This window comes from Choloepus didactylus, chromosome 3 (genome assembly GCF_015220235.1).
Source record: "Choloepus didactylus isolate mChoDid1 chromosome 3, mChoDid1.pri, whole genome shotgun sequence".
Lineage (NCBI taxonomy): Eukaryota > Metazoa > Chordata > Mammalia > Pilosa > Megalonychidae > Choloepus > Choloepus didactylus.
In genome coordinates, this window is record NC_051309.1 from 102,069,648 (window position 1) to 102,094,022 (window position 24,375).

General features: G+C 38.8%; 2 protein-coding genes and 1 pseudogene across 5 annotated transcripts in view; 2 read left to right on the plus strand and 1 right to left on the minus strand.

The window, feature by feature from the left end:
- The window catches only part of PDLIM5 (PDZ and LIM domain 5), a 251,147-nt gene that overhangs the window by 62,532 nt on the left and 164,240 nt on the right, over window positions 1-24,375 (plus strand). The gene's annotated exons all lie outside the window — the stretch shown is intronic.
- Window positions 3,534-5,055, plus strand: LOC119529662 (elongation factor 1-alpha 1). Its single transcript, XM_037830280.1, has one exon. It carries the CDS (start codon window positions 3,603-3,605, stop codon window positions 4,989-4,991), a length of 1,389 nt encoding a protein of 462 aa, XP_037686208.1. The 5' UTR covers window positions 3,534-3,602; the 3' UTR covers window positions 4,992-5,055.
- LOC119529063 lies at window positions 5,662-23,841 on the minus strand (annotated as a pseudogene).

The window sequence follows — 24,375 nt, forward strand, 5'->3', positions numbered from 1 at the left end:
GCGTCCTATTAACTTGCTTAAGTAACATCATTTGCATTTTCTATTGGTATTCCTTCATGCATTTGGACATTATTCAGTGATGACTAAGGTTCATGACCTTTACAACAGTGAAGTGTCACCTGTGCTTTACTTTTTTATATAAGACCAATAAGATGAATGTCCATTTTATCATCTCCATCTAATTGAAGTTAGATTTCTTGTGCCAGAATCAGATATAAGAAGGAATATTATTTTTATAATAAGATAGAAATCTTTAACCTGCTGTTAAAAATATTCTTTTTAGGTAACCTATACAGTTGCCAGTATTGATATATATTTTCTACCTTAAGGTGCTAAGATCTTTTCTGCTTTTAAGATTCCAAAGGTGCTATTTAGTTCTAAGATTTTTTTTTTTCTTTTTCACATTAATTAAGTGATAAAAGTTTTGGAATAGAAATAGAAAAAAATAGCTTGTACTCCTACTGTGAATCTTTTAGCAGGAATATGCTGCTAAGAAAGTCATTTTCTGCATGTATAAATGTGTATTTTTGAAAATACAGAAATGGAATCATTATATATGTTTTGTAGCCTTCTTTTTTTTTTTAAATTAAACCAGCTTCTTAGTTTTATTCTGTCTTTTTAATGCGATTTTATTGAGATACAGTCACATCCCATAAAATCTTCCAAAGTGTACAACCAGTTGTTCATAGTATCATCACATAGTTGTACATTCATCATCAAAATCAATTCTCTGAACATTTTCATTACTCCAAGGGATTAAAACAAAAATCATAAAAATAAAAATAAAAGTAAAACAGAACACTGAAAACATCTCATCCCCCCCCAATTATTCATTTACTTTTTTGTCCCCCTTTTTTATACTCATCTGTTACTACTGTGAAGGCAGTTCTTGAATCATCCATCTTATCCTTTGGTTTTTAGTTATCAGCTCTATTTTTCCCCTCTTTCTCTTTATTTCCTTTAAGTTACCCTTACTAATACTCTTCAGTTCTGTGCCCTTCTCCAGGCCTCTCTCTCCTGTCTTTTTTTCTTGGTTGGTAGAGCTCCCTTTAGTATTTCTTGTAGGAAAGGTCTCTTATTAAGAAATTCTCTCAGCATTTCTTTGTCCATGAAAATTTTAATGTCTCCCTCAGTTTTGAAGGAGAGCTTTGCTGGATAAAGAATTCTTGGCTGGCAGTTTTTCTCTTTCAGAATTTTAAATATGTCATATCACTGCATTCTTGCCTCCGTGGTGCCCGCTGAGTAGTCAATACTTAGTCTTATGTTGTTTCCCTTTCATGTGGTGAATTGCTTCTCTCTCGCTACTTTCAGAACTTTCTCCTTCTCTTCAGCATTTGACAATCTGATCAGAATATGTCTCAGAGTTGTTTATTTGGATTTATTCTATTTGGAGTTCGTTGGTCTTCTTTGATTTGTATATTTATGTCATTTAGAAGGGTTGGGAAGTTTTCACCAATAGTATCTTCAAATACTCTTTCTAGCCCTTTATTCTTCTCTTCACCTTCTGGAACTCCAAGGATTCTTATGTTTGTGCACTTCATGTTGTTCATCATTTCCCTGGGATCCATTTCAAATTTTTCTTTTTCTTTCTTTTTTTTTTTTTTTTTTGCCATTTGTTCTTTTGTGTTTTCACATTCCATTGCCTTGTTCTCAAGTTTGCTAATTCTTTCTCTACCTCTTCAAATCTGCTGTTATGTTTCCCAAGAATACTTCTAATTTGATCAGCAGTATCTTTTATTTCCATAAGATCCGCTGTTTTTTTGATTTACTCTTGCACATTCTTTTTAATGCTCTTCTAGAGTCTTCTTAATGTTCTTTATAACCTTAGCCATGGCATTAATGTTTGTGTATACTTCTTTGATTAATTGTTCCAAGTTCTGTGGTTCTGTATCTCCTCTGGCTTTGTAATTTGTTTGGTTGTCCATATCTTCTGGTTTCCTGATATACTTTATAATTTTCTATTGTTTTTGGCCTCTTGGCACTTGCTTATCTCGATAGGGTTCTTTCAGGATATGTAGGATTATATGAACATTTATTTGTAATTTGGCAGAGCTACATCTTGGTGGAGTGTACTTTTCCTGTCTTACTAGCATATGGTGCTCTTTAGTCACCTCTTACCCTCAAGCCAGTTCTCCCCCAACTTCATCTGTGCACTGATGGGGGTCCAAACCATGTGGAAATCCAATCAGTACACCAATTTTCCATGTGCATTGGGGACTGCTGGCCCTGTGGGTGGAGGATGTGTCTTGTGCAGTTTGGCAGGGAGTCTGTTCCAGTACACAGTGGTCCCGTCCATTCCTGGGGCTGCAGGTGGAATACTCTGAGGCTGCAGAGCTGTGCATCTCACCTGTGAGGTCACATGCCCCACATTCCCTGTCTGCCATGTGCCTGAGAGTCCCTGGGATTTGGGGAGGGCTCCTGACACTTCCGTGTAGTGCCCTTGCCTCTAGACTGTACACTGTGGGCTTCTGTGGAGGAAGAGTGGATGCTGGCACAAGTCTACTGAATCCCGAATTCCCTCAGGTGAGCTCTCAGCCATGGGGCTGTGAAGAGTTGTCACCCCAGCCAACTGCCAAGATAGCTGATGGGGTGTGGAAAGCTGCCCCCCTCCTCGCTCATCCACCCGCTCCAAACACCGGTCCTCGGCACAGGGTCTCTTGGATGAGAATCAGCAAAGGGCTGCCACCCCAGGCAAGTGCTGAAGAGGGTACATGGGGTGTGGAAGGCTCTTCCTCCACTTTCATCAGCTGGCTCCAACTGCCCATTTCCTTGCAGTGTTCTGGGCCGAACATTCACCGGTCTTAAACACAGTCTCTCCAACCACGCACTCACTAAGTGGTATAGAAGTCCCTGCCCACCCGGTGGAACCCTGGATCTGGTGTTCTGGAGCATTTTCTGTCCTTCATCTAGTGTTTTTCATGGAGGAGAATTTTGTTCTGTGTCTCCTAATCTGCCATCTTCCCAGAAGCCCGAATATTTTTCAGTTTATGTACTGGGATTTAGATTTTACCCTGTATATTTTGTGTATCTTTACGTCAATAAAGAGCTTTTAAGTGTTTCTTCCAAAGCCTAGAATATTTTTTACCCCCCTTTTTTTAGCATTTACAGATTGATGTGCATACCTCCTAATAATGTGTAATACAAATATTGAATCAGACAGCCCCAAGAAATGGAGCTTGATTTGCTGATTTCTTATGATTGGGGTACAATAAATGAGAATCAGGGAAGGATATTTCTTACTTTAGATCAAACAAGTAAATAAAGTTTTAGATTTTGGAGAAAAGAAAGATATTAAAAATCCATTTGAATTAGGGCTGGATTTTGTCTTCTAGTATATATATGTATTTTTACTTTGCCTCAAGGCGGAAGAAGTTTTGGTTTGCAGGTCACCTTGGTGTAGGCTTCCTTCCTCTCTTGTTTTTACCAAACAAAAAAAAAAAACATAAAACAAAAACAACCTGTCTTTGAAAAAGTCTCTTATTCTTGAGGCTTGCTGTAAACCCCCAGAGAATTCTCAGTAAAAATTTATGTTTCCTTTTTCGCAACGGGTTTGCCGCCAGAACACAGGTGTCGTGAAAACCATCCCTGATTCTTAAGCCAAAATGGGAAAGGAAAAGACTCATATCAACATTGTCGTTATTGGACACGTAGATTCGGGCAAATCCACCACTACTGGCCACCTGATCTACAAATGTGGTGGAATCGACAAAAGAACCATCGAAAAATTTGAGAAGGAGGCTGCTGAGATGGGAAAGGGGTCCTTCAAATATGCCTGGGTCTTGGATAAACTGAAAGCTGAACGTGAGCGTGGTATTACCATTGATATCTCCCTGTGGAAATTTGAGACCAGCAAGTACTATGTGACCATCATTGATGCCCCAGGGCACAGAGACTTTATTAAAAACATGATTACAGGCACATCTCAGGCTGACTGTGCTGTCCTGATTGTTGCTGCTGGTGTTGGTGAATTTGAAGCTGGTATCTCCAAGAATGGGCAGACCCGTGAGCATGCTCTTCTGGCTTACACACTGGGTGTGAAACAACTAATTGTTGGTGTTAACAAAATGGATTCTACTGAGCCACCCTACAGCCAGAAGAGATACGAGGAAATCGTTAAGGAAGTCAGCACCTACATTAAGAAAATTGGCTACAACCCCGACACAGTAGCATTTGTGCCAATTTCTGGTTGGAATGGTGACAACATGCTGGAGCCAAGTGCTAACATGCCTTGGTTCAAGGGATGGAAAGTCACCCGTAAGGATGGCAATGCCAGTGGAACCACACTGCTTGAAGCTTTGGATTGCATCCTGCCACCCACTCGTCCAACTGACAAACCCTTGCGTCTGCCTCTTCAGGATGTCTACAAAATTGGTGGTATTGGTACTGTCCCTGTGGGCCGAGTGGAGACTGGTGTTCTCAAACCGGGCATGGTGGTCACCTTTGCTCCAGTCAACGTTACAACTGAAGTCAAGTCTGTTGAGATGCACCATGAAGCTTTGAGTGAAGCTCTTCCCGGGGACAACGTGGGCTTCAATGTCAAGAACGTGTCTGTAAAAGATGTTCGTCGTGGCAATGTGGCTGGTGACAGCAAAAACGATCCACCGATGGAAGCAGCTGGTTTTACTGCTCAGGTGATTATTCTGAACCATCCAGGCCAAATCAGTGCTGGCTATGCACCTGTGCTGGATTGTCACACAGCTCACATTGCTTGCAAGTTTGCTGAGCTGAAGGAGAAGATTGATCGTCGTTCTGGTAAGAAGCTGGAAGATGGCCCCAAATTTCTGAAATCTGGTGATGCTGCCATCGTTGATATGGTTCCTGGCAAGCCCATGTGTGTTGAGAGCTTCTCTGATTATCCTCCTCTGGGTCGTTTTGCTGTTCGGGATATGAGACAGACAGTTGCTGTGGGTGTCATCAAGGCTGTGGACAAGAAGGCTGCTGGAGCTGGCAAGGTCACCAAGTCTGCCCAGAAAGCTCAGAAGGCTAAATGAATATTACCTATAACACCTGCCACCCCAGTTTTAATCAGTGGTGGAAGAACAGTCTCAGAACTGTTTGTCTCAATTGGCCATTTAAGTTTAATAGTAAAAGACTGGTTAATGATAACAATGCATCGTAAAACTTTCAGAAGGAAAGGAATGTTTTGTGGACCATTTGTTTTTGTGTGGCAGTTTTAAGTTATTAGTTTTTGAAATCAGTACTTTTTAAATGGAAACAATGACCAAAAATCTGTCACAGAATTTTGAGACCCATTAAAACAAAGTTTAATGAGAAAAAAAAAAAAAAAAAAAAAAAAAAAAAAATTTATTTTTATATTCCAAGGGTTTTGTGCCAGAACCATTGCTTGTTCATGAAGTGTACCTGTGATTAAAGAACCTGTTGCAAGGAAAATGTTTCCCAGTTGAGTGTTTCTGAGGTATGAACCATTATATATCAGCACACTGGTCTCTTGTTTATGTCTGTAATGTTGACCAGTCTACCTGAAGAACTCATGGAATAGTTAGAGGCTTTTGCTTGTGGAATGAGAGTTTTCAAACTCAAATTATTTATACACACACACACACACACACACACACACACACACACACACATATGTATGTATATTGGAAAAATTATATATATATATTTGAAAGCGTAATGTGTATTTTATTTTAATTACTTCTATTTTTGGAGAACAGCAAGGCATTTTATTATCCACACTTTCCATTCTCTGAAGGCTTCCATGGACTGTGGTAATGCATGTTATTCTCAAGACTGTGTTTTATAGTTATACCTGGTATGACAGCAGATTTTTCATGAATCCACCTTACTAGCATTTTGTATCTTTCTGTGATCATGCTATCAACAATACACTGCAACTTGCATAATCAGATGGGGCAAAGAGAGCACTGGTTAGCTTCTTCCATGCAGTTGAATCCTTGCATTAGGCATGAGAGCCACTGGCAGTGTTGCAGTTCACATCTATGTCTAGTCTCATGGGTTAAGGTCTTAAAGGATCAAAGTAGCAAAGTACTAGCGATTTCAGGAATATGATAGTTTTCAAAGATAAATAGTTATTTGGAGATGTTTTCCAGAACTGCTTCACTTTGCCTTCATAGCATGAGCTGTAAAAATCACTGCCATACTTGGGAAAGCTGAATGATTCCCATGCCATCTATCAAGGAGGCTTGTCAGTGACAAAATTCCAGGAGTCTCTTGGGTAAAGATCAGTCATTGTTATCCCTATAACAGAGAAGGCATTTTGAAGTTTCTTCTTTTTTTAAGAACTTCAGGATATCCCCTGCATGAATTTGTGGGTTTTGTGTGTTATCATGGCAGAAACAGGAACTGGTTCTAGGAGTTTTACTATCAAACTATAGAAAAATGCTTCATAGTAGCCCTAGAACCTCTGGAAAGGGTGTCTTTCTGTATGGATTGTTGAAAAATTTCAAGTCTTGGGGTACTTTGGGATGGGAAGTGATCCAATCTGATTGTGAGTGTGAGGTAATGGGTGGAAGGCTGGAAGACTTCATTCATAAAATGCCATTTCCCAGCATCTGAGTTATACTGCAACAAGCGCTGGGGTCTTTGAGACTAGAGCTGTTTTTAGTGCCTTTTCAGAGTGCTGGCCTCTTCCAGTCACACTGTGTTTCTATGCAGAACTTTTGTCCTTCTGTTGGAATGAGTCAAACTACTGTTCCATCATGAGGCTTTAAGGAGGAAGGCTTTCATTGATGTTTTAGCCGGAGAAGGACTAGTATGTCTGGGTCTGGCCTGTCTGAGCCTCATTGTAGAAGTCGTATGCGGGGTGCTTTACCCCTCACAGGCTTCAGCACTGCCTGCCCCTGGCGGTGCTTGTGCCTCAGATGATATTTTGATATTGCATATTATCTTCCACATTGCTTGAAAATTGAGGAACTGGCTTATAAAAATTGCCAGCACAGAACAATAACCAGGCTAACAGAGGTTTACCAGATGGATTTTCTTGGAAATGTATTCTTAACTTTTGGATGAGTTTTTGCATATACCTGAAGAAATGTTAAGTCAGAATGTTAGTTTATGAGATAGAATGGCAAATGACTTAAGTTTCTATTGTAGCATTTTATATTGCTTATTTAAACCTTATCATCTTACATGTAGAAATGGAAGATATAAAAACAGAATATAAGGTACCTATAATAGTGTCTGTCATGTAATGAATACTCAAGAAATCGTAGTTACTCTCATAAATAAAATCTGTTAATTATACATACGTTTAACAGTTAAAAAAGTATAATGCTGTCTACCCCTGTCACCCCATCCTACTGCACACATACACACAAACACACGGATACCTTATGCACTGGTATATATCATGTACTCACCATTTACTGAAAGAATGGAACCCTATGTCAACTATTCTAACCTAACTTAAAGACTTTTAAGATTACAGTAAAATAGTGGGGATTTCAGTTTTTAATAATCAACTGTTAGTAGTACTGATAATTTTTGACTTACACAAGAAGAGCCTTATATAGGGCCTAGATTTACCTGTAACTTCTAGTAGTAAATTCTTGGGTTCTCTAACATTAATGGCTTTAGTCTTACCTATATTTGAGTATTTCTGGGCTGTTACTCGGAAGGGCATGGGTGATTTGTCATCAGAGCACTGATGTAATAGTGGTAAACAGGGAGAGGATGAAATAGCAGATGGTGTGGTTCAGGCATACCCTTCCAGGCAAACCAAAATCCTAGCCCTCTCCACTCCTTAATCCCTCCCCTGTGCAGACTTTGCAGAACTGAGAGCTAGTGACATTGCTTAATAGACTTTCTCTAGCTGCTGTCAGCACCCTGCCCTCTGCCAAGTTCAGTATTACCCAGAGCTCAGAAACACATGGTGCATTAGAACAAGAATCATTCAGTGTTACTCTAACTCATTTTATTCTTTGTTGAAAAAAAAGAAAAGGAGTGGTACTGATGTAAGAACATTTCCTTTCCATTTATAGCTGCTGCATGTGATTGTGCATTTGATTTCTTCAGAGGGGGAGAAGCATGTAGAGTAAGCCAGTGCTTTGTCACTACAGAGTAGTTCTAGAAGTGTTCTACCAACATATGGTGCTTTCTTGAAAAAAGCCATTGTGCAGGCTGGTTTAGTGGGCTAGAAAAATAAATCTGGGACTGCATGCAAAGGCACCACAGACCTGTAACAGGGTATTGATGGTAGTTCTGACCTAAACAAAGAGCGCTAAATGGAAATGGATCCTTAGAAGTCAGAAACTTATCTTCCTAAGTCCATGTATTGATGGGCCATGGTTCTGAAAGGCTACAGATGTATGAAGGAAGTGGAGGCCACATTTCCTAGCGTAGGAATGAGCTGCAGATCTCCCCATCATCTCTGTAGGATAGGAGAAACTGGATGGTAGAAAAGCACTGGAAGGAACCAGTGTTGGCAAAAGTGGGTTTCTTGGAAACAGTATGGCATTCAGGAGTGATACCTGTATCATATAATCAATATGTTCTAAGTAACAAAAATTTTAAAGGAACTTACACTAGTTGATGTAGAAGCAATTTGTAAACTTACTTATTGTCACATACTGAGCCCTTTTAAATGGCTTTTGGCAGCCTTGTTAGCCTTGGCTCCTAGTTTCCCTGCCACACTTTCTCCTTATACTGTAGACACTCTTAACTGCTTGCCATTCCCTGGAAATGGTACTACTTTCATTTCATCCTGTTCTTCACATGCTTTTTGCCTTTGCCTAGAGTGCATGATTCTCTCCCCTTTGTGTTTCTGCAAACAACCTATATTTCAGCACTCCAGGGAAATTGTCAGTTTCTTTGAGAAAACTTCTCAAACCCAGGCATATTAGTTGTTCCAGTCTTTGTGTTAGTAATAACTTTTATATATTTCATCAATACTCCATGGTATCCTAGTGTATCCTTTACCTTTGCCTCTGTGCCTGGAATGCTTTTCCTCTAGATATTTGCGTGACTGTTTCTTACTTCATTTTGGTCTTCCCTGTTTTACAACCCTACCTTAAAATAACATCTCCTGGCACTTTTTATCCTATTTCCCTGTTCTATTTTTCTTCTGTAACACTTACCACTTCTTGACATTTTGTTATATATCTTTGTTTATTCGTTGATTTTTCTCTTTTTCCCTGACTACACATAAGTTCTTTGATGGGAAAGACTTAATTTTGTTCACTGCTGTTATCATCAGTACCCAAAATAGTGCCTGGTACGTAATAGAAACTCATCCAATTTGTGAACATGGAATGAATGAATGTTCGTTTCTCTCAGTAGTATAATAATTAATTCATTTTTATAGCCATCAGCATCTGATCCATATGTAATTGGTCAGTGTGCGGGTTTGAGTGTATTGTGTCCCCCAAATGCCATTATCTTTGTAGTCTTGTGTGGGGCAGAAGTTTTGGTGCTGGTTGGATTTGCTTGGAATGTGCCCCACCCAGCTGTGGGAGATGATTCTGATGAAATGTTCCCATGGAGGCGTGGCCCCGCCCATTTGGGGTGGGCCTTGATCGGTGGAGCTATATAAATGAGCTGACTCAAAGAAGAAAGAGAGTGCAGCTGGGAGTGATGTTTTGAAGAGAAGCAAGCTTGCTAGAAAGGAACGTCCTGGGAGAAAGCCGTTTTGAGGCCGGAGCTTTGGAGCAGATGCCAGCTGCCTTCCTAGCTAACAGAGGTTTTCCGGACACCGCTGGCCGTCCTCCGGTGAAGGTACCCAATTGCTGAGGTGTTACCTTGGATGCTTTGTGGCCTTAAGACTGTAATTGTTTAGTGAAATAAACCCCCGTTTTATAAAAGCCTATCCATCTCTGGTGTTTTGCATTCTCCAGCATTAGCAAACTAAGACAGATTTTGGTACCAGAGAAGTGGGGTGCTTTTGCTGCTGAGTTTGCAAACACCAAACATGTTGGAACGGCTTTTTAAATGGATAAGGGGGAGTTTCTGGAAGAGTTGTGAGGAGCTTGATAGAAAAGGCCAAAACTGCTTTAAAGAGACTGTTTGTGGAAATGCGGACTCTAAAGATACTTCGGATGAGGCCTTGAACAGAGATGATCAATGTGTTGTTGTGAACTGGAAGAAAGGCGATCCTTGTTTTAAAGTGGCAGAGAATTTGGCAAAATTGAGTCCTGGTGTCAGATGGAAGGAAGAATCTGGAAGCAACAGCCTGGAATACTTAGCTGAGGAGATCTCCAGACTACCTGTGGAGGATATACCCTGGCTTCTCCTTGCAGCTTATAGTAAAATGCGAGCGGAGAGAGATAAACTTAGAACTGAACTCTTGGGTTCAAAGAAACCAGAAGCTGATGGCTTGGAAAATTACGAGCTTCCAGGGGGTGGAATCCCAGAAGCTACAGCCCAACATGAGGATGTAACCAAACATGGAACCCAGCCGCCATTTCAGTACAAGCCAAGATTGGAGATGGAATTATCCAGAAAGGATTTGTGGAAAGTCCTATTGTCTGATGGCTTTGACCCCTGCATGCTTCATGCAAAGCCAACAGAATTTTTGCGAGATCTTTACAGACAGAGCTGCTGCCAGTCGAGACTGGAGGAGAAAGACAAGGAACAAACTGAAGGAAAAATTTCTTCAAAGACAGAGACATGGAGGTTGAGGTCTGAAGTCAAGAGGCCTTGGGCTGGGAGAGTGGAGCAGCCCACACACATGGAAAGGGTGAGTTTGCCCCGGAGGTTGAGGGTGGGCCTTCCACCTCGATGCTCTGGAAGAGTTTTGCCACCCGAGGTCCCAAAGAGGGTGGAGCACATTCCCAGGGAATTGGGGAGAGCCTGGCTGCCACCACACTGTTCTGAAGGGGTTGAGCATGTGCCCCGGAGATGGAAGGGAATCCGGGAGCAGCCCCAATGTTTGAGGAGGGTGGGGCCAAGAAGGTGGTCTCCCCAATGTGTGGGTATGTTGGAGCACTCACCTAAGCATTTGGAGAGGAAAGGGCTGCCGAAAAGGCCCTTAGGAAGGGTTAGGCTCCTGCTCTCTCAAGCCCCAAGGATGCAACGTCATTCTGTTAATGACTCTCAGACTTTGAAATCTAATGGAGTTTGTCCTGCAGGTTTTAGGAACTGTTTTGGTCCTGTTAACCCTGTTTTCCTTACTCTTTCTCCTTATGGCAATGGAAATGTTTATCCTATGAATGTCCCTCCTTTGTATATTGGAAGCATATAACTTGTTCTAAGTCCACAGATCCAAACTAAAGGAAAAGTATGCCTTAGGACTGACCACGCCTATATTTGATTTTGATGGGATTTTGTACTTAACTTTCGTTACTGAAATGATTTGAGTTTTTGTGGTATTGTGATGGAATGAATGTATTTTGTATTTGGAAAGATAATGTCATTTTGGGTTCCAGGGGGTGGAATGTGCGGGTTTGAGTGTATTGTGTCCCCCAAATGCCATTATCTTTGTAGTCTTGTGTGGGGCAGAAGTTTTGGTGCTGGTTGGATTTGCTTGGAATGTGCCCCACCCAGCTGTGGGAGATGATTCTGATGAAATGTTCCCATGGAGGCGTGGCCCCGCCCATTTGGGGTGGGCCTTGATCGGTGGAGCTATATAAATGAGCTGACTCAAAGAGGAAAGAGAGTGCAGCTGGGAGTGATGTTTTGAAGAGAAGCAAGCTTGCTGGAGAGGAATGTCCTGGGAGAAAGCCGTTTTGAGGCTGGAGATTTGGAGCAGAGGCCAGCTGCCTTCCTAGCTAGCAGAGGTTTTCCGGACGCCATTGGCCATCCTCCGGTGAAGGTACCCAATTGCTGGGGTGTTACCTTGGATGCTTTGTGGCCTTAAGACTGTAACTGTGTAGCGAAATAAACCCCCGTTTTATAAAAGCCTATCCATCTCTGGTGTTTTGCATTCTGCAGCATTAGCAGACTAGGACAGTCAGTAAGTGTAAATAGGTTCATTAATATATGAACAAGTAAATTCATGATTCAGCATCAGATGCCAGCGGGTATAAAACAAAAAATCTTTTGAGGTCTGAGAAAGGGAAAAAGTAATTTCCCTCCTTTTATAGTTAGCTCTGAAACCCAGGCTTTTGGGTGCCTAATATTGATGTGGTTTTAGGCCTTTGAAATGCACCCATGTTTGCTGTAAGATACTAGAAGATACGAGGAAATCTGATGAAATGTATCTGTTTAATTGTATATCCCGTGATTTTAATTCCTTGTTTAATAACATCCTAGGCTTTTTTTCTCTGTGTTTTCACATGTTTGGAATGGTCCCCCAATTTCTGCACTCTTAATGATTTTCTTAATCAGGCTGTTTATCTTCTGGTGCTTTATGTACTGTGTTATTTATCTCTTCCGGTGTATTGGAGTACTACACCAAATCCCAGATCTTTAAGTAACTTTTGGTTTGGCTGTCCAAACTTATCTTGATTCTTGTACATGTGGCAGTCTTAGTTCTGTTGCTATTTTAATCAGTTTTGCAGTGATCTTGTCTTTCCTATCTTAGACCCAGGGATGTTTTGTTTTTTTCTTTTAATGTTTTTAAAATGCAATTTTATTAAGATACGTTCATACACAATAGAATCCATTCACAGTATACAATCAGTGGCTCACAGTGTCATCATACAGTTCTGCATTCATCACCACAATCAATATACACATTATAGTTATTCCATATTAGTGAGGCATTATAATGTTTGTACTTTCAATTCTGTCTTCTTTTACTCAACATACTGTTCTCAAGGTCCATTCACCTAGTTGCATACCCTCAGAACTTCATTTCTTGCTGCTACTCAATATTCCATTGTATGTATCACCATTCTGTTTATCAGTTGATATACCCTTAGGACAACTCCATCCGTTGCAAATCGTAAATATTGCCACCATAAACACCAGTGTGCAATGTCCATTCATATCCCTGCTCTTAGTTCTTCCAAGTATATACCCAATAATGGGGTTGCAGGACCATATGCTAACCCCATAGTTAGCTTCCTGTGGAACCACCACACTGTCCTCGAGATAGGCTGCCCTTTTATAGCTAACTATAAAAGGAGGGAAATTACTTTTTCCCTTTCTCAGACCTCAAATGATTTTTTGTTTTGTCCTCGAGATAGTCTTCCCTACCAACAGTGAATAGGTGCATCCCTCTCTCCACATTTTCTCCAGCACTTGTATCCCTCTGTTTATTTGTAAGAAAGTTTTATTCACACACCATACAACCCATTCTAAGTAAACAATGATTCCCGGTATAATCGCATAATTATGCATTTTACCACCACGATCTGTATGAGGACATTTCCATTTCTTCTGCAAAGAAAAAGGAAAACGAGAAAGAAAGAATAAAAATAAAAAAGATAGAAGAAAAATAAAAGTAAAATAAAATACAGTGAAAAGGTCAGACAACACCACCACCACCAAGAATCCCATATCACTCCCTTATATCCCTCTCTCATAGACATTTAGCTTTGTTATATTGCCCTTGTTACAATTAATGGAAGCATCTTACAATGTTACCATTAACTATAGACTCTAGTTTGAATTGATTGTATTTTTTCCCCTATACCTTCCGATTTTCAACAGCTTGCAATGTTGGCATTTATTTGTTCTTCCTCTTTTAAAAACATTCTTATATTTGTACATTTAATCACCGTCATTGACCACTCTAGGTTTTGCTGGTACACAATTCCAGTCTTTATCTTCTCTCTTTGCTTCTGATGTCATACATGCCTGTAGCCTTCCACTTTCAGCCATACTCACACTCATCTTTGTTTGGAATACTTACAGTATTATGCTACCAGCACAACAGTATTATGCTATCCATTTCTGAATGTATACAGTCAATCCTGTTGCACCTTATGTAGTCCTTCAGTATCAAATCCCATTTTCTAACTTCTTTCTATCTCTTGACAACCTGTGTTCTCAACTTTAACTCTCAAATTTCACTCATCAATGTTAGTTCATATTAGTGAGTCCATAGAGTATCCGTCCTTTTGTTTCTGGCTAATTTCACTCAATGTAATGTCTACTGTCTACCATTTTGTCTTTTGGATTTTGTATGTCTTAACTTATTTTTATTTTTTCTCTCTCTCCCTCTCTTTTTACTCTTACTGATAGTCTTCATTTTTACTCTCTTCTCCAAACCTCTCTCTCCTATCTTTTCTTGTCTGCCTGTAGTGCTTCCTTTAGTATTTCTTGTAGATCTCTTGTTCACAAACTCTGCCAGGGTCTGTTTGTCTAAAAATATTTTAAACTCCCCCTCATTTTTGAAAGAGAGTTTTGCCAGATATACAATTCTTGGTTGGCAGTTTTTGTCTTTTAGTATCTTAAATATATGATGTCACTACCTACACCCGTCCATGGTTTCTACTGAGAAATCCACACATAGTCTTATCGAGCTTCCTTTGTATATAATGGATCATTTTTCTCTTGCTGCTTTCAGAATTCTCTCTTTGTCTTTAACACTTGATAATCTGATTATTATGTGTCTTGGAGTAGGTCTACTCAGATCTATTCTATTTGGGGTACGCTGTGCTTTTGGATCTGCAATTTTATGTCTTTCATAAGCGATGGGAAATTTTCAGTGATCATTTCCTCCATTATTCTTTCTGTCCATTTTCCCTTCTTTTCTCTCTTTGGGACACCCATGACATGTATATTCATGCGCTTCATGTTGTCATTCAGTTCCCTGAGATGCTGCTCATATTTTTCCATTCTTTTTCCTGTCTTTTGTTTTTTTGTGTAGTATTTCAGATCTTCGGTCTTCTAGTTCCTGAATTCTTTATTCTGCCTCTTCAGATCTGCTGTTGTATGTCTCCATTGTGTTTTTCATTTCTTCTGTTGTGCCTTTCATTCCCATAAGTTCTGTAAATTGTCTTTTCAAACTTTCAAGTTCTTATGTTCACCCAATGTCTTTTTTATATCCTTCAATCTTTTGCCATATCCTCTCTTAAATTGTTGGTTTGATTTTTTAATTAACTTAGCATATTTGTTTGAAGATCTTTAATTAGTTGTTTCAACTCCTGTATCTCATTTGAAGTGTAAGTTTGTTCCGTTGACTGGGCTGTATCTTGGTTTTTTCTAGTGCAATTTGTAAGTTTTTGTTATCTAGGCATTTGGATTCCTTGATTACACCAATAAGATTTTCCCAGACCAGACAGGTCCAGGTCTTAGGAAGAGAGTGTAATCAGTATCAGGTTTCCCTGAGGTGAGATCCAGAAAGTTGTCAGTCTTTCCTGTGAGGCCTCTAGATGATGTGCTTTTCCTGTCCTGCCTAGCAGATGGCACTTGTCAGCCCGCAGCTCCCCACCAGTGTAAAGATGTGCATTCCCTTTAATTCTCAATAGACCCTGTCCCTGTCAGGGTCTGAAAGTATCAGAAGCCAAGCTTAAGCTGTCCCCCCCTTACCCTGTCAGGGCCTAGGGTCTGAGTTCTTTGAGGGAGGGCAGCCACTTGAACTGGGCTCTGCCTTTCCCTTTTCTTAGGGAAGATAAACCCTTTAGGGATTTATCTCCTACCTTTGACTTTTTCCTTTTTACTCTCTGAGTATCTTAACTCTTTCCTTGCTTAGGTCAGCACTTACAGTTGCTAATGCCTGAGGCTTTCTCTAATGAGCTACTTAGAATGAACGGGGGGAAAAAAAAGAAAAACAAAAGAAATCCTCTTTCTGGAGCCCAATCCTCAGCACCCCCCCCCCCCACACTCCTCCCCATTTTACCTTTTAAGAACTGGAGTTGGTGTCCCGATCTATGTGCCTCTTTTCTAGGGACACAGCTCTTTTCCAGTGTTCTGAGCTCAACCAATTCCAAAAGCCTCTGTCTTTATTTAAGTATTTTTGTTTCTGTCTGCCCTGCCTCCTCTCTGTCTGGAGGAATCTCTGGGTTCCTTTCCTGCTTACTCTGGATTTATCTGTGCTAGTAGCTTGCATTCATTAGTACAAATTCATTGATTAAAACCACAATTTTAGGGATAGCAACATAGAAAATGAGATTTAATAAAGGATTATGAATACTGAATCTATATATAATCTTCTTTCTCTTGGTTGCTAGGTTACTAGAATAGCTATAAGGAAAGAACTGAAATGGTGGAACATAGGATCCTTGGAAATTTGTTCTATAGCTACTTGTTAAATTGTAATTTGAAAGCTGTCACCTTTTTGTATATTTGTTATATTTCACCAGAAGGAAATAACTGAAACTATGGTACTACAATTCAGTAACAACTTTGGAAATTTCCTATATAACTACTTGTTAAATCATACTTTGAAAGATATTTATTTTTTGTATATATGTTACATTTCACAGTAAGGAAATAACTGAATCTGTAGAACTGTAACACATAATATTCTTTGTAATTTGCTCTAACTGCTTGTTAAATTGCACTTGCAAAGTTATCATTTCTATGTATTTATATTATATTCTACTTTTAAGGAAAACACAATTGGAGCTTGGTTGAGGTACCTTCCCTTCCTCCTAGTAGACTGCTTCTTTTTTCCACGGTGAAGTCTTCCTATTCAGCCAGCTGTGCCAGTGTGGGGTGGGGGGGCAGCTCTGCAGTTCAGGGAGCTCTATTTACATTTATTATGCTGCTCTCTCAGCTGTTCCACTCATTCCAGACTAGTGTACCATGTTTGTCTGGTCACAGATGTCCCCCAACAGTTTTTCTAGGCTATTTATAAGTTGTTCCTGGCTATGTGCTAGTTGTTCCAGAGGATTAACTAAATTCCACACCTCTCTGTGCTGTCTTCTTGCCCCACCTCTTCCAGTGGGCCTACCCTTTTAAAAACAATTACTAAAGAAGAAGTCAGTCTGGTTCTCCAGTATAAATGTGCTATATTATTCTTCACTTTGTTTTTTTAGAAGAACAATACATTGGAACTAATAAATTATCAAAGAACAGCCTATTTATTAAATACCTTTAATTTCCAGTGTAGTAATTCAACACGTTTTTGAATTATATACATATTACAGTCCATGTACAGTGTTCCTAAAGAGAAATATATTCATTGTCTAGAAGGAGCATACTCCTAAAAGAGGAGTGTGGTGTGTGGAACAGCAAACTTTTGATTACCGGCTTGAGATGAACTAAGTGCAGAAATTAAGAGTGAGTATTTAGAAACTTTTGTAATTTGACAGAATAATTTTATTGAATTTGATAATACAAAATTTGAATTTATATTTTGTCTTTTTAAAAATTTTCTTTTCCCAGTAATTGCTTTATTATAGTTTACAAAAGAATCATACATGACGATTGGTAGAGAAAAAACTAGTCCTTCACCACAGATAGTTTGAGGGATATTACTTTATGGACAGTTGTGTACACGTGAAAAGTTAAATAGTATAGAACAGTAGATGAGGGAAAGGGTATTTTCTGTTCTTGTATATCGTCTCTCTAAATTGAAATTAGTACTTTATGGGAATGGGCCAATTTTTGAGTGTTTGTGATTTACACTATGAAAATTATAAAAGTTTCTAAAATTGAGTCCCTGTTTGTTATGCTATTCTTATCTGCCATTAGCACGTGAAATCACAGTTTTTCACCACTTTGAGTAAATATTCATCCTGCTTGAAGAGTTCTTAAATTTTCTTGATGCTATTGGAATTTTTGTTTTGAAACGTCTTTAGCTTGTGGGTTTTGAAGGGCCTATGAATTTTTTTCCCTTGTCCATAGATGTATGCCAGTATTGGTGATTAAGGAACCACACTTTGATAAACTCTGTTCTCAGGTTTCATTAAATCATTAGTTCTTGACATTTTTTTGGTTAGAGATGCCTTTGAGAATCTGGGGAAAGCTATGGACCTACTCAATGGAAAATGCATGTATGGTTGCACAAAGTTTGCATATAATTGCAGAGGAGTCATCTCATCATTGATCAGAAACTAGTGGAGGGGGAGAGTTGAATTGTGTGCTTATCAGTGTTAATCTGTTTCCAGATAAACTGGAGTTGACTAGTTTGCTTTCAACCTTTATTTTAGTTATCTGTGACATTTCTTAACCATTTCCCTTATTCCAGAGGGGTTTACATAAAAACACCAATTTCTTTATCACTCACAAATTTGTTGGATTTTGAGATGTTCGTGGGGGTGCTCTTTTTCCAAACCACCATACTTTTCACATTTCAGGTGGAATCATATTCATACATTAGTATAAAGGACATTAAGTCTGTGGGCTTGAACAACACATATAGATTAGCTATAAAATCACAGTGTTACTTGGTGTCTTGATAGTGAATTACAGTTTAAGAATGTATGTTTCTATTTCATTAGGACTTTAGTACAGTGGAATAAGATGATATTTCATTAGATAGGGGCTGTTCAGGGAAATGTGTTTAGACTATTAGAACGAACAGCTATAGCAGAACCCGTGTTTGACCTAGGTAGCTCAGCAGCTACACAAGGAAAGAGACATAATCGCCCTCTTCTGTTTGTTTCTGTAAGGCATGACAACACATACTTTGAGCCATTATCTTCATTGCTACCATGTAAGGTATATTCTCTAACTTACGGGTAAATTTTTTTACAGTTTGACTCATAAGCCAAAAAAGAAGGCTCATAGTTAAAGTAACCAGTGTTCACATATTTGGGATTTTACAAATTTGCTCACAAAAAGGCATCGTGATTGCTCATTTTATCTTCCTATCATTCTAACCTATAAGAAGCCAATTTATTTTATGTTATAGAAAAGAGTCTTAAATCCAGAGTAGCCTCACATTTTAAAAGTACTTGCTCACATTAAACACCCAGGCCAGAGATTGTCATTTTAAGTGTAATAGAGTAGCATTTGCACACCAGTCGTGGTACCAACACTGTATAACAATAAATAGTCCAAGCCCAAACAACATTAAGTGCTGAAGTGTAATATTTTAGTGTAGATTAATAAGCACAAGAGTGAGAGTAAACAAATTGGGATTTGAAATAATCCTTGAAAGATATGTTTGGGAAAAAAATCAGCACTTCTCAAATTTTCTTTACTTCTGCTCACTTTATTAGACCCTCAGGTGCTAAAAACTTCACTTATATTTTATTTATTTGTGATATGTGGTGGTGATTGATTAGTACCTATCGTTCCAGGAAAACTAGTCCTGTGTAAGTTCCCTATTTTATAGATGTAATGCTAATAAATTCTTGTGACTTGGTGTGTGTGTGTGTGTGCGCAAAAAGTCACATTTTATGATACCCTGGGAAGTGTGTGAGAAATATCTAGATATTTTCAAACATAGACTCATATAGCTGGGTCCATTTTTTTTGCTTGTTCTACTAGATCTGGTAGATACTGGCAAATACATTTTAAAACAAAATAAAAGATTGTTAATTAATTAGGTGTTTTTAGAATACTTTTCTCAGTGTTTTCCCTTGCCTCAAAAAAAATCCTGTTAATCAGGTTGATATTATTTTATGAGCACATTTCTCCAAATTTTGGTCATATCACTGTTAGAAAAACAACAGCATTTATTTCCCATCATTTCATTCCCATGATTTTTGGACATGGGAAATTTCTGTTAGTGTTTCTTTCAGTAGCTGTCATATTTATTTGTTTCTTTACATTTACTAAGTCTGACGGCATTCCTATCATACCCTTGGTGTTAGGGCCATGTGTTTCCAAGCATTCCATATTTGTTGAAACTATGCAGAAAGTTGAAAACTTGCTCTTGAGTAGTGGCTCATTTTATAGGTACATGTCTCCTACTTGTTACCCATAGTACATTACACGATAATTACCGAAGTAAATATCTTTTGAACCATCATAAATTCTTCTATTTAGTAAACATCTAATTATTAAAAGGATATACTCTATATTATAAGACTGATTTCTGTAATGTACTTGGGTATTTATGTTTACAATACATCATTTCCATTGTTGATACTTCTTTTCTGAAATTTGTAACTGCTGTCTTATTTCCAAGGTAAGGCAAATAAGAGATTTTTGTGTGCATGTGGAACACTTCCTATGATTTGGAAGGATGGATTTCATTAAGAATCATAAGACAGTGTTGAGGTCTCTGCTACAGCTAAACATTTTGTCCCTTTATGAAAATACTTAGGGTAATATAGCATCTGTATTAATCCTCATTTTAAAGAGAAATCTTAAGCTGTTACATTTAATTAAAATATCCATCATATAATAAAAAATATATTTACAGTCTCCCCCTCCCCAGCCCCGAGGATCTGGGGGAAGGTGCGGATGTGTTGGACATCCTCACCTGAACTGGTGTTGATGTTGTCACAAACATTGAGACTGGCGGTTTGATGTGCTGAGCCCTCGATCATGGGACTTGCCCTTATGAAGCTCATTACTGCAAAGGAGAGTCTAAACTTGCATGTAATTGTGCCTAAGAGTCTCCCCCTGAGTACCTCTTTGTTGCTCAGATGTGGCCCTCTCTCTCTCTAACTGAGCCATCTCGACAGGTGAACTTGCTGCCCTCCCCCCTACGTGGGACCCGACTCCCAGGGGTGTAAATCTCCCTGGCAATGCAGAATATGACTCCCGGGGATGAATGTGGACCCGGCATCGTGGGACTGAGAGTATCTTCTTGACCAAAAGGGGGATGCAAAATGAGACGAAATAGTTTCAGTGGCTGAGAGATTCCAAATGGAGTCGAGAGGTCACTCTGGTGGACATTCTTATGCACTATATAGATAACACCTCTTAGGTTTTAATGTATCAGAATAGCTAGAAGTAAATACCTGAAACTACCAAACTCCAACCTAGCAGTCTGGACTCCTGAAGACAATTATATAATAATGTAGATTACAAGGGGTGACAGTGTGATTGTGAAGACCTTGTGGATCACACCCCCTTTAGTGTATGGATGAGTAGAAAAATGGGAATAAAAACTAAAGGACAAATGGGGTGGGATGGGAGGATGATTTGGGTGTTCTTTTTTCACTTTTATTTTTTATTCTTGTTCTGGTTCTCTCTGATGTAAGGAAAATGTTCAGAGATAGATTGTGGTGATGAACGCATAACTATGTTATCATACTGTGGACAGTGGATTGTATACTATGGATGATTGTATGGTGTGTGAATGTATTTGAATAAAACTGAATGTAATAAAACAAAAAAAAACTATCATAATGAATTCTAACTTTTAGAAATTAAAGCTGTACAATATTTTCATTGATTTTGTTTTTGCTATGAGTTCAATGGTTGGTTTCTTTCTCTGGTTTGTTTCAGTGACATAGGTGCTCTCATTGATGTACAGGTATCTCTCTTAATTTCCTATGAATCCTAAATCACACATTTATTTATGGAAAAGTTAGCCTTTCTATTAAGTGCGCTTTTGAGATCCTTGTGTAAGTGGTATTTTGAAGTGTTATTTTATTTCCAACACAGTTCTATAACAGTGCAGTGCTACTTTTCTCTTTTTCAAAACACCTGTAAGAAGAAATCCTGTTAGAACATTTGTATGGAGGCTAAGCCTTTTTTGGAGAGTTTAATTATAAATTTTGTTTGCCTGTAATAAAGTTAATGATATGTTTAATGACACATTTAAGTATGACTGTGAGATACTTAGCTAGCTCTAAATCATAGTTACTAATTATAGTCATTTATAGTACTAATCCAAATAACATAAATTGTCTCTTCTATAATTAGTGATTATTTTGATGTTTTGTTCACTTTAAATATTATTTTGCATATTTACACATGGATATACAACGCACTCAGAGACATACAGCCTAGCTCTAGCTTATCAATACCTGGGATATTCCCTATGACCCTTTATTCTCTCATAGTCTTCTATACCAAGACTCTACTTTGTTCCCCTTACTGTGGATTCTCTTGTATTCTTTCATTCTTGTCCTTCTCTGACTCCCAACTCAAGACTTCTTCACCAGTATCACCTGTTTGATTCTTACCCTTTGGCTTGTCTTGGTACAGTGGCAATACCTAATTCTCCCTGATGATGAGGTCACCATCCTGAGTTTGGGAACTCAGACTTGGATAGTAGTAAGCAGGGAAGGAAAGGCATGGTGAGCTGGGGTTCTGAATTTGTGGCATGTCAAATTCTGTTGCTGAGTGAGGGAGAAGTTTAGGTTTAGAGATGTAGAGGGAAGACAATGAATTAAGGAGGGACATTTGGCCTACCTTTAAGTAGGTAAAAGAAAAGCCAGAGGGACATGTATCTGACTGCTCGGTTTGAAAACCTCCTTCTGTATCGTAGGTCCTAGAAGTAGGCTTCCATTCTAGTCTTTGTGCATTGGTGGCATGTTATGATAATGAACAATAATAATAGTGAACATTCATTGTGCATTATATGCTGTGTGCTGTGCTGGTGTTTTTTTGTTTGTTTGTTTTTGTTTTTTAATTAAATTCAGTTTTATTGAAATATATTCACATACCATACAGTCATCCATGGTGTACAATCAGCATTCATAGTACCGTCATATAATTATGCATTCATCACCACAATCTATTTCTGAACATTTTCCTTACATCAGAAAGAATCAGAATAAGAATAAAAAACAAAAGTGAAAAAGAACACCCAAATCATCTCCTCCCCCACCCTATTTTTCATTTAGTTTTTGTCCACATTTTTCTACTCACCCATCCATACACTAAATAAAGGGAGTATGATCCACAAGGTTTTCGCTATCACATTGTCACCCCTTGTAATCTACGTTGTTATACAGGGGTCTTCAGGAATCCAGACTACTGGGTTGGAGTTTGGTAGTTTCAGGTATTTACTTCTAGCTATTTCAATATATTAAAACCTAAGAGGTGTTATCTATATAGTGCATAAGAATGTCTACCAGAGTGACCTCTCGACTCCATTTGAAATCTCTCAGGCACTGAAACTTTATTTTGTTTCATTTTGCATCCCCCTTTTGGTCAAGAAGATATTCTCAATCCCACGATACTGGGTCCAGATTCATCCCCGGGAGTCACATCCTGTGTTGCCAGGGAGATTTACACCCCTGGGAGTGGGTCCCACATAGGGGGGAGGGCAGTGAGTTCACCTGCCGAGGTGGCTCAGTTAGAGAGAGAGAGGGCCACATCTGAGCAATGAAGAGGTACTCAGGGAGACTCTTAGGCAGAATTATATGCAAGTTTAGCCTCTCCTTTGCCGTAACGAGCTTCATAAGGGCAAGTCCCATGATAAAGGGTTCATGTGCTGGTGTTTTATTTAATCTGCTCAACAGCTCTATGAGGCAGGTGAAATTATAATCTTCATTTTTAAGGGGAGAGAACTGAAACTTAGAGAGCCAAGCAAATTCAGGTCATGTAACTGATAAACTGCAGAGCTTGAATATAGGATCTTCTGTCTGTCTGTCTAACTTCAAAGCCTGTGATCTGTCAGCACTGAGTTCTTATGTGCTGAATGGATGCAGGCAACTCATTGAACCAGTTTGAAGTTCTGTTTTCCCATCTGTAAAAGAGAGGCTAAAATTACCTTATAATGGTGAAGAATGATAAAGTGCCCCCCAAAAGTGTCTGACTTTACTTTGAATGCTCAGTAAATAGTATGAATTACTTGTTCTTGGCTGTTTTCTTTTCAGAAGTAAAAGACTGTATGAAGGTAGCTACCCTCCTAAAATGATTGAAGAAAATTTATCTTCGGGTATTTCAGAATCAGGTGGTGGAAGCCAGAATGCTCTGATACCTCTTTCTCTTACATCCACTCCCATAACCCACATACATATGCGCGCACAAAGTCTGTTCCACCTGCTTACTGAAGGCTGAACCTCCTTTTCTAGAGAAAACTTGTCATAATCGATAATTACAGATAAAAGGTTAAAATGCAACTATCTGTAAGAGGGGATTTTAGTTCAAGTACAGGTGATTAGATCGGGGTGGGGGTGGGGGGCAGTGGTAGGGATGGCCCAGTTAAAAAGTTACCATTCTCATACCATACCTGGTTTCTCCATCAGTAAACAGAAATTGAACTTTCAGTTCTAACATAGCAGCCATATACGCTTGCAACTTAATTGAGAAGACCAAGTAATTTTTTAAAAGAAGCATATAGCTACAATTAAATCTGTGGAAATTGGACAACAATACGGAAAAATGCTTTTAAAGATCAAAAGAGAAGCATTTGCTTGTGATTAGTTTGATTTATACTGGGCTTGACCCAGGAGCCTCCCATGATTGCTGCCTTGTTACACATTGTGCATTTATGAAATGCACACGTACTTTTGGCTGCCGTATAATATGTACATGATACACTGACTATTGATAGAAAGTTATTATTGCTTCAAACAAATGCAAGCTATTTAGACTTGCAAAATAAGAGTAAAAAGTGAACTATGCAAATAATGAGTGACTTTGTAGTCCTTTCTTAGCTGCTACGATTCGTAATAATGCTACATCCTACCTGATTAAGGGAAAAGAACCATTTATCTTTCCAATGAGTGGATGGTTTAAGAAAATGGTTTAGGGAGTAAATGAAGCTCAAAGGTGAGATGCTGTCACCTTTTCACAAGTCTTAAATTTGTTTCTATTCAT

Excerpts from the sequence above, each read along its gene's own strand:
- LOC119529662 (XM_037830280.1), top strand. The coding sequence starts at position 3,603 with ATGGGAAAGGAAAAGACTCATATCAACATTGTCGTTATTGGACACGTA.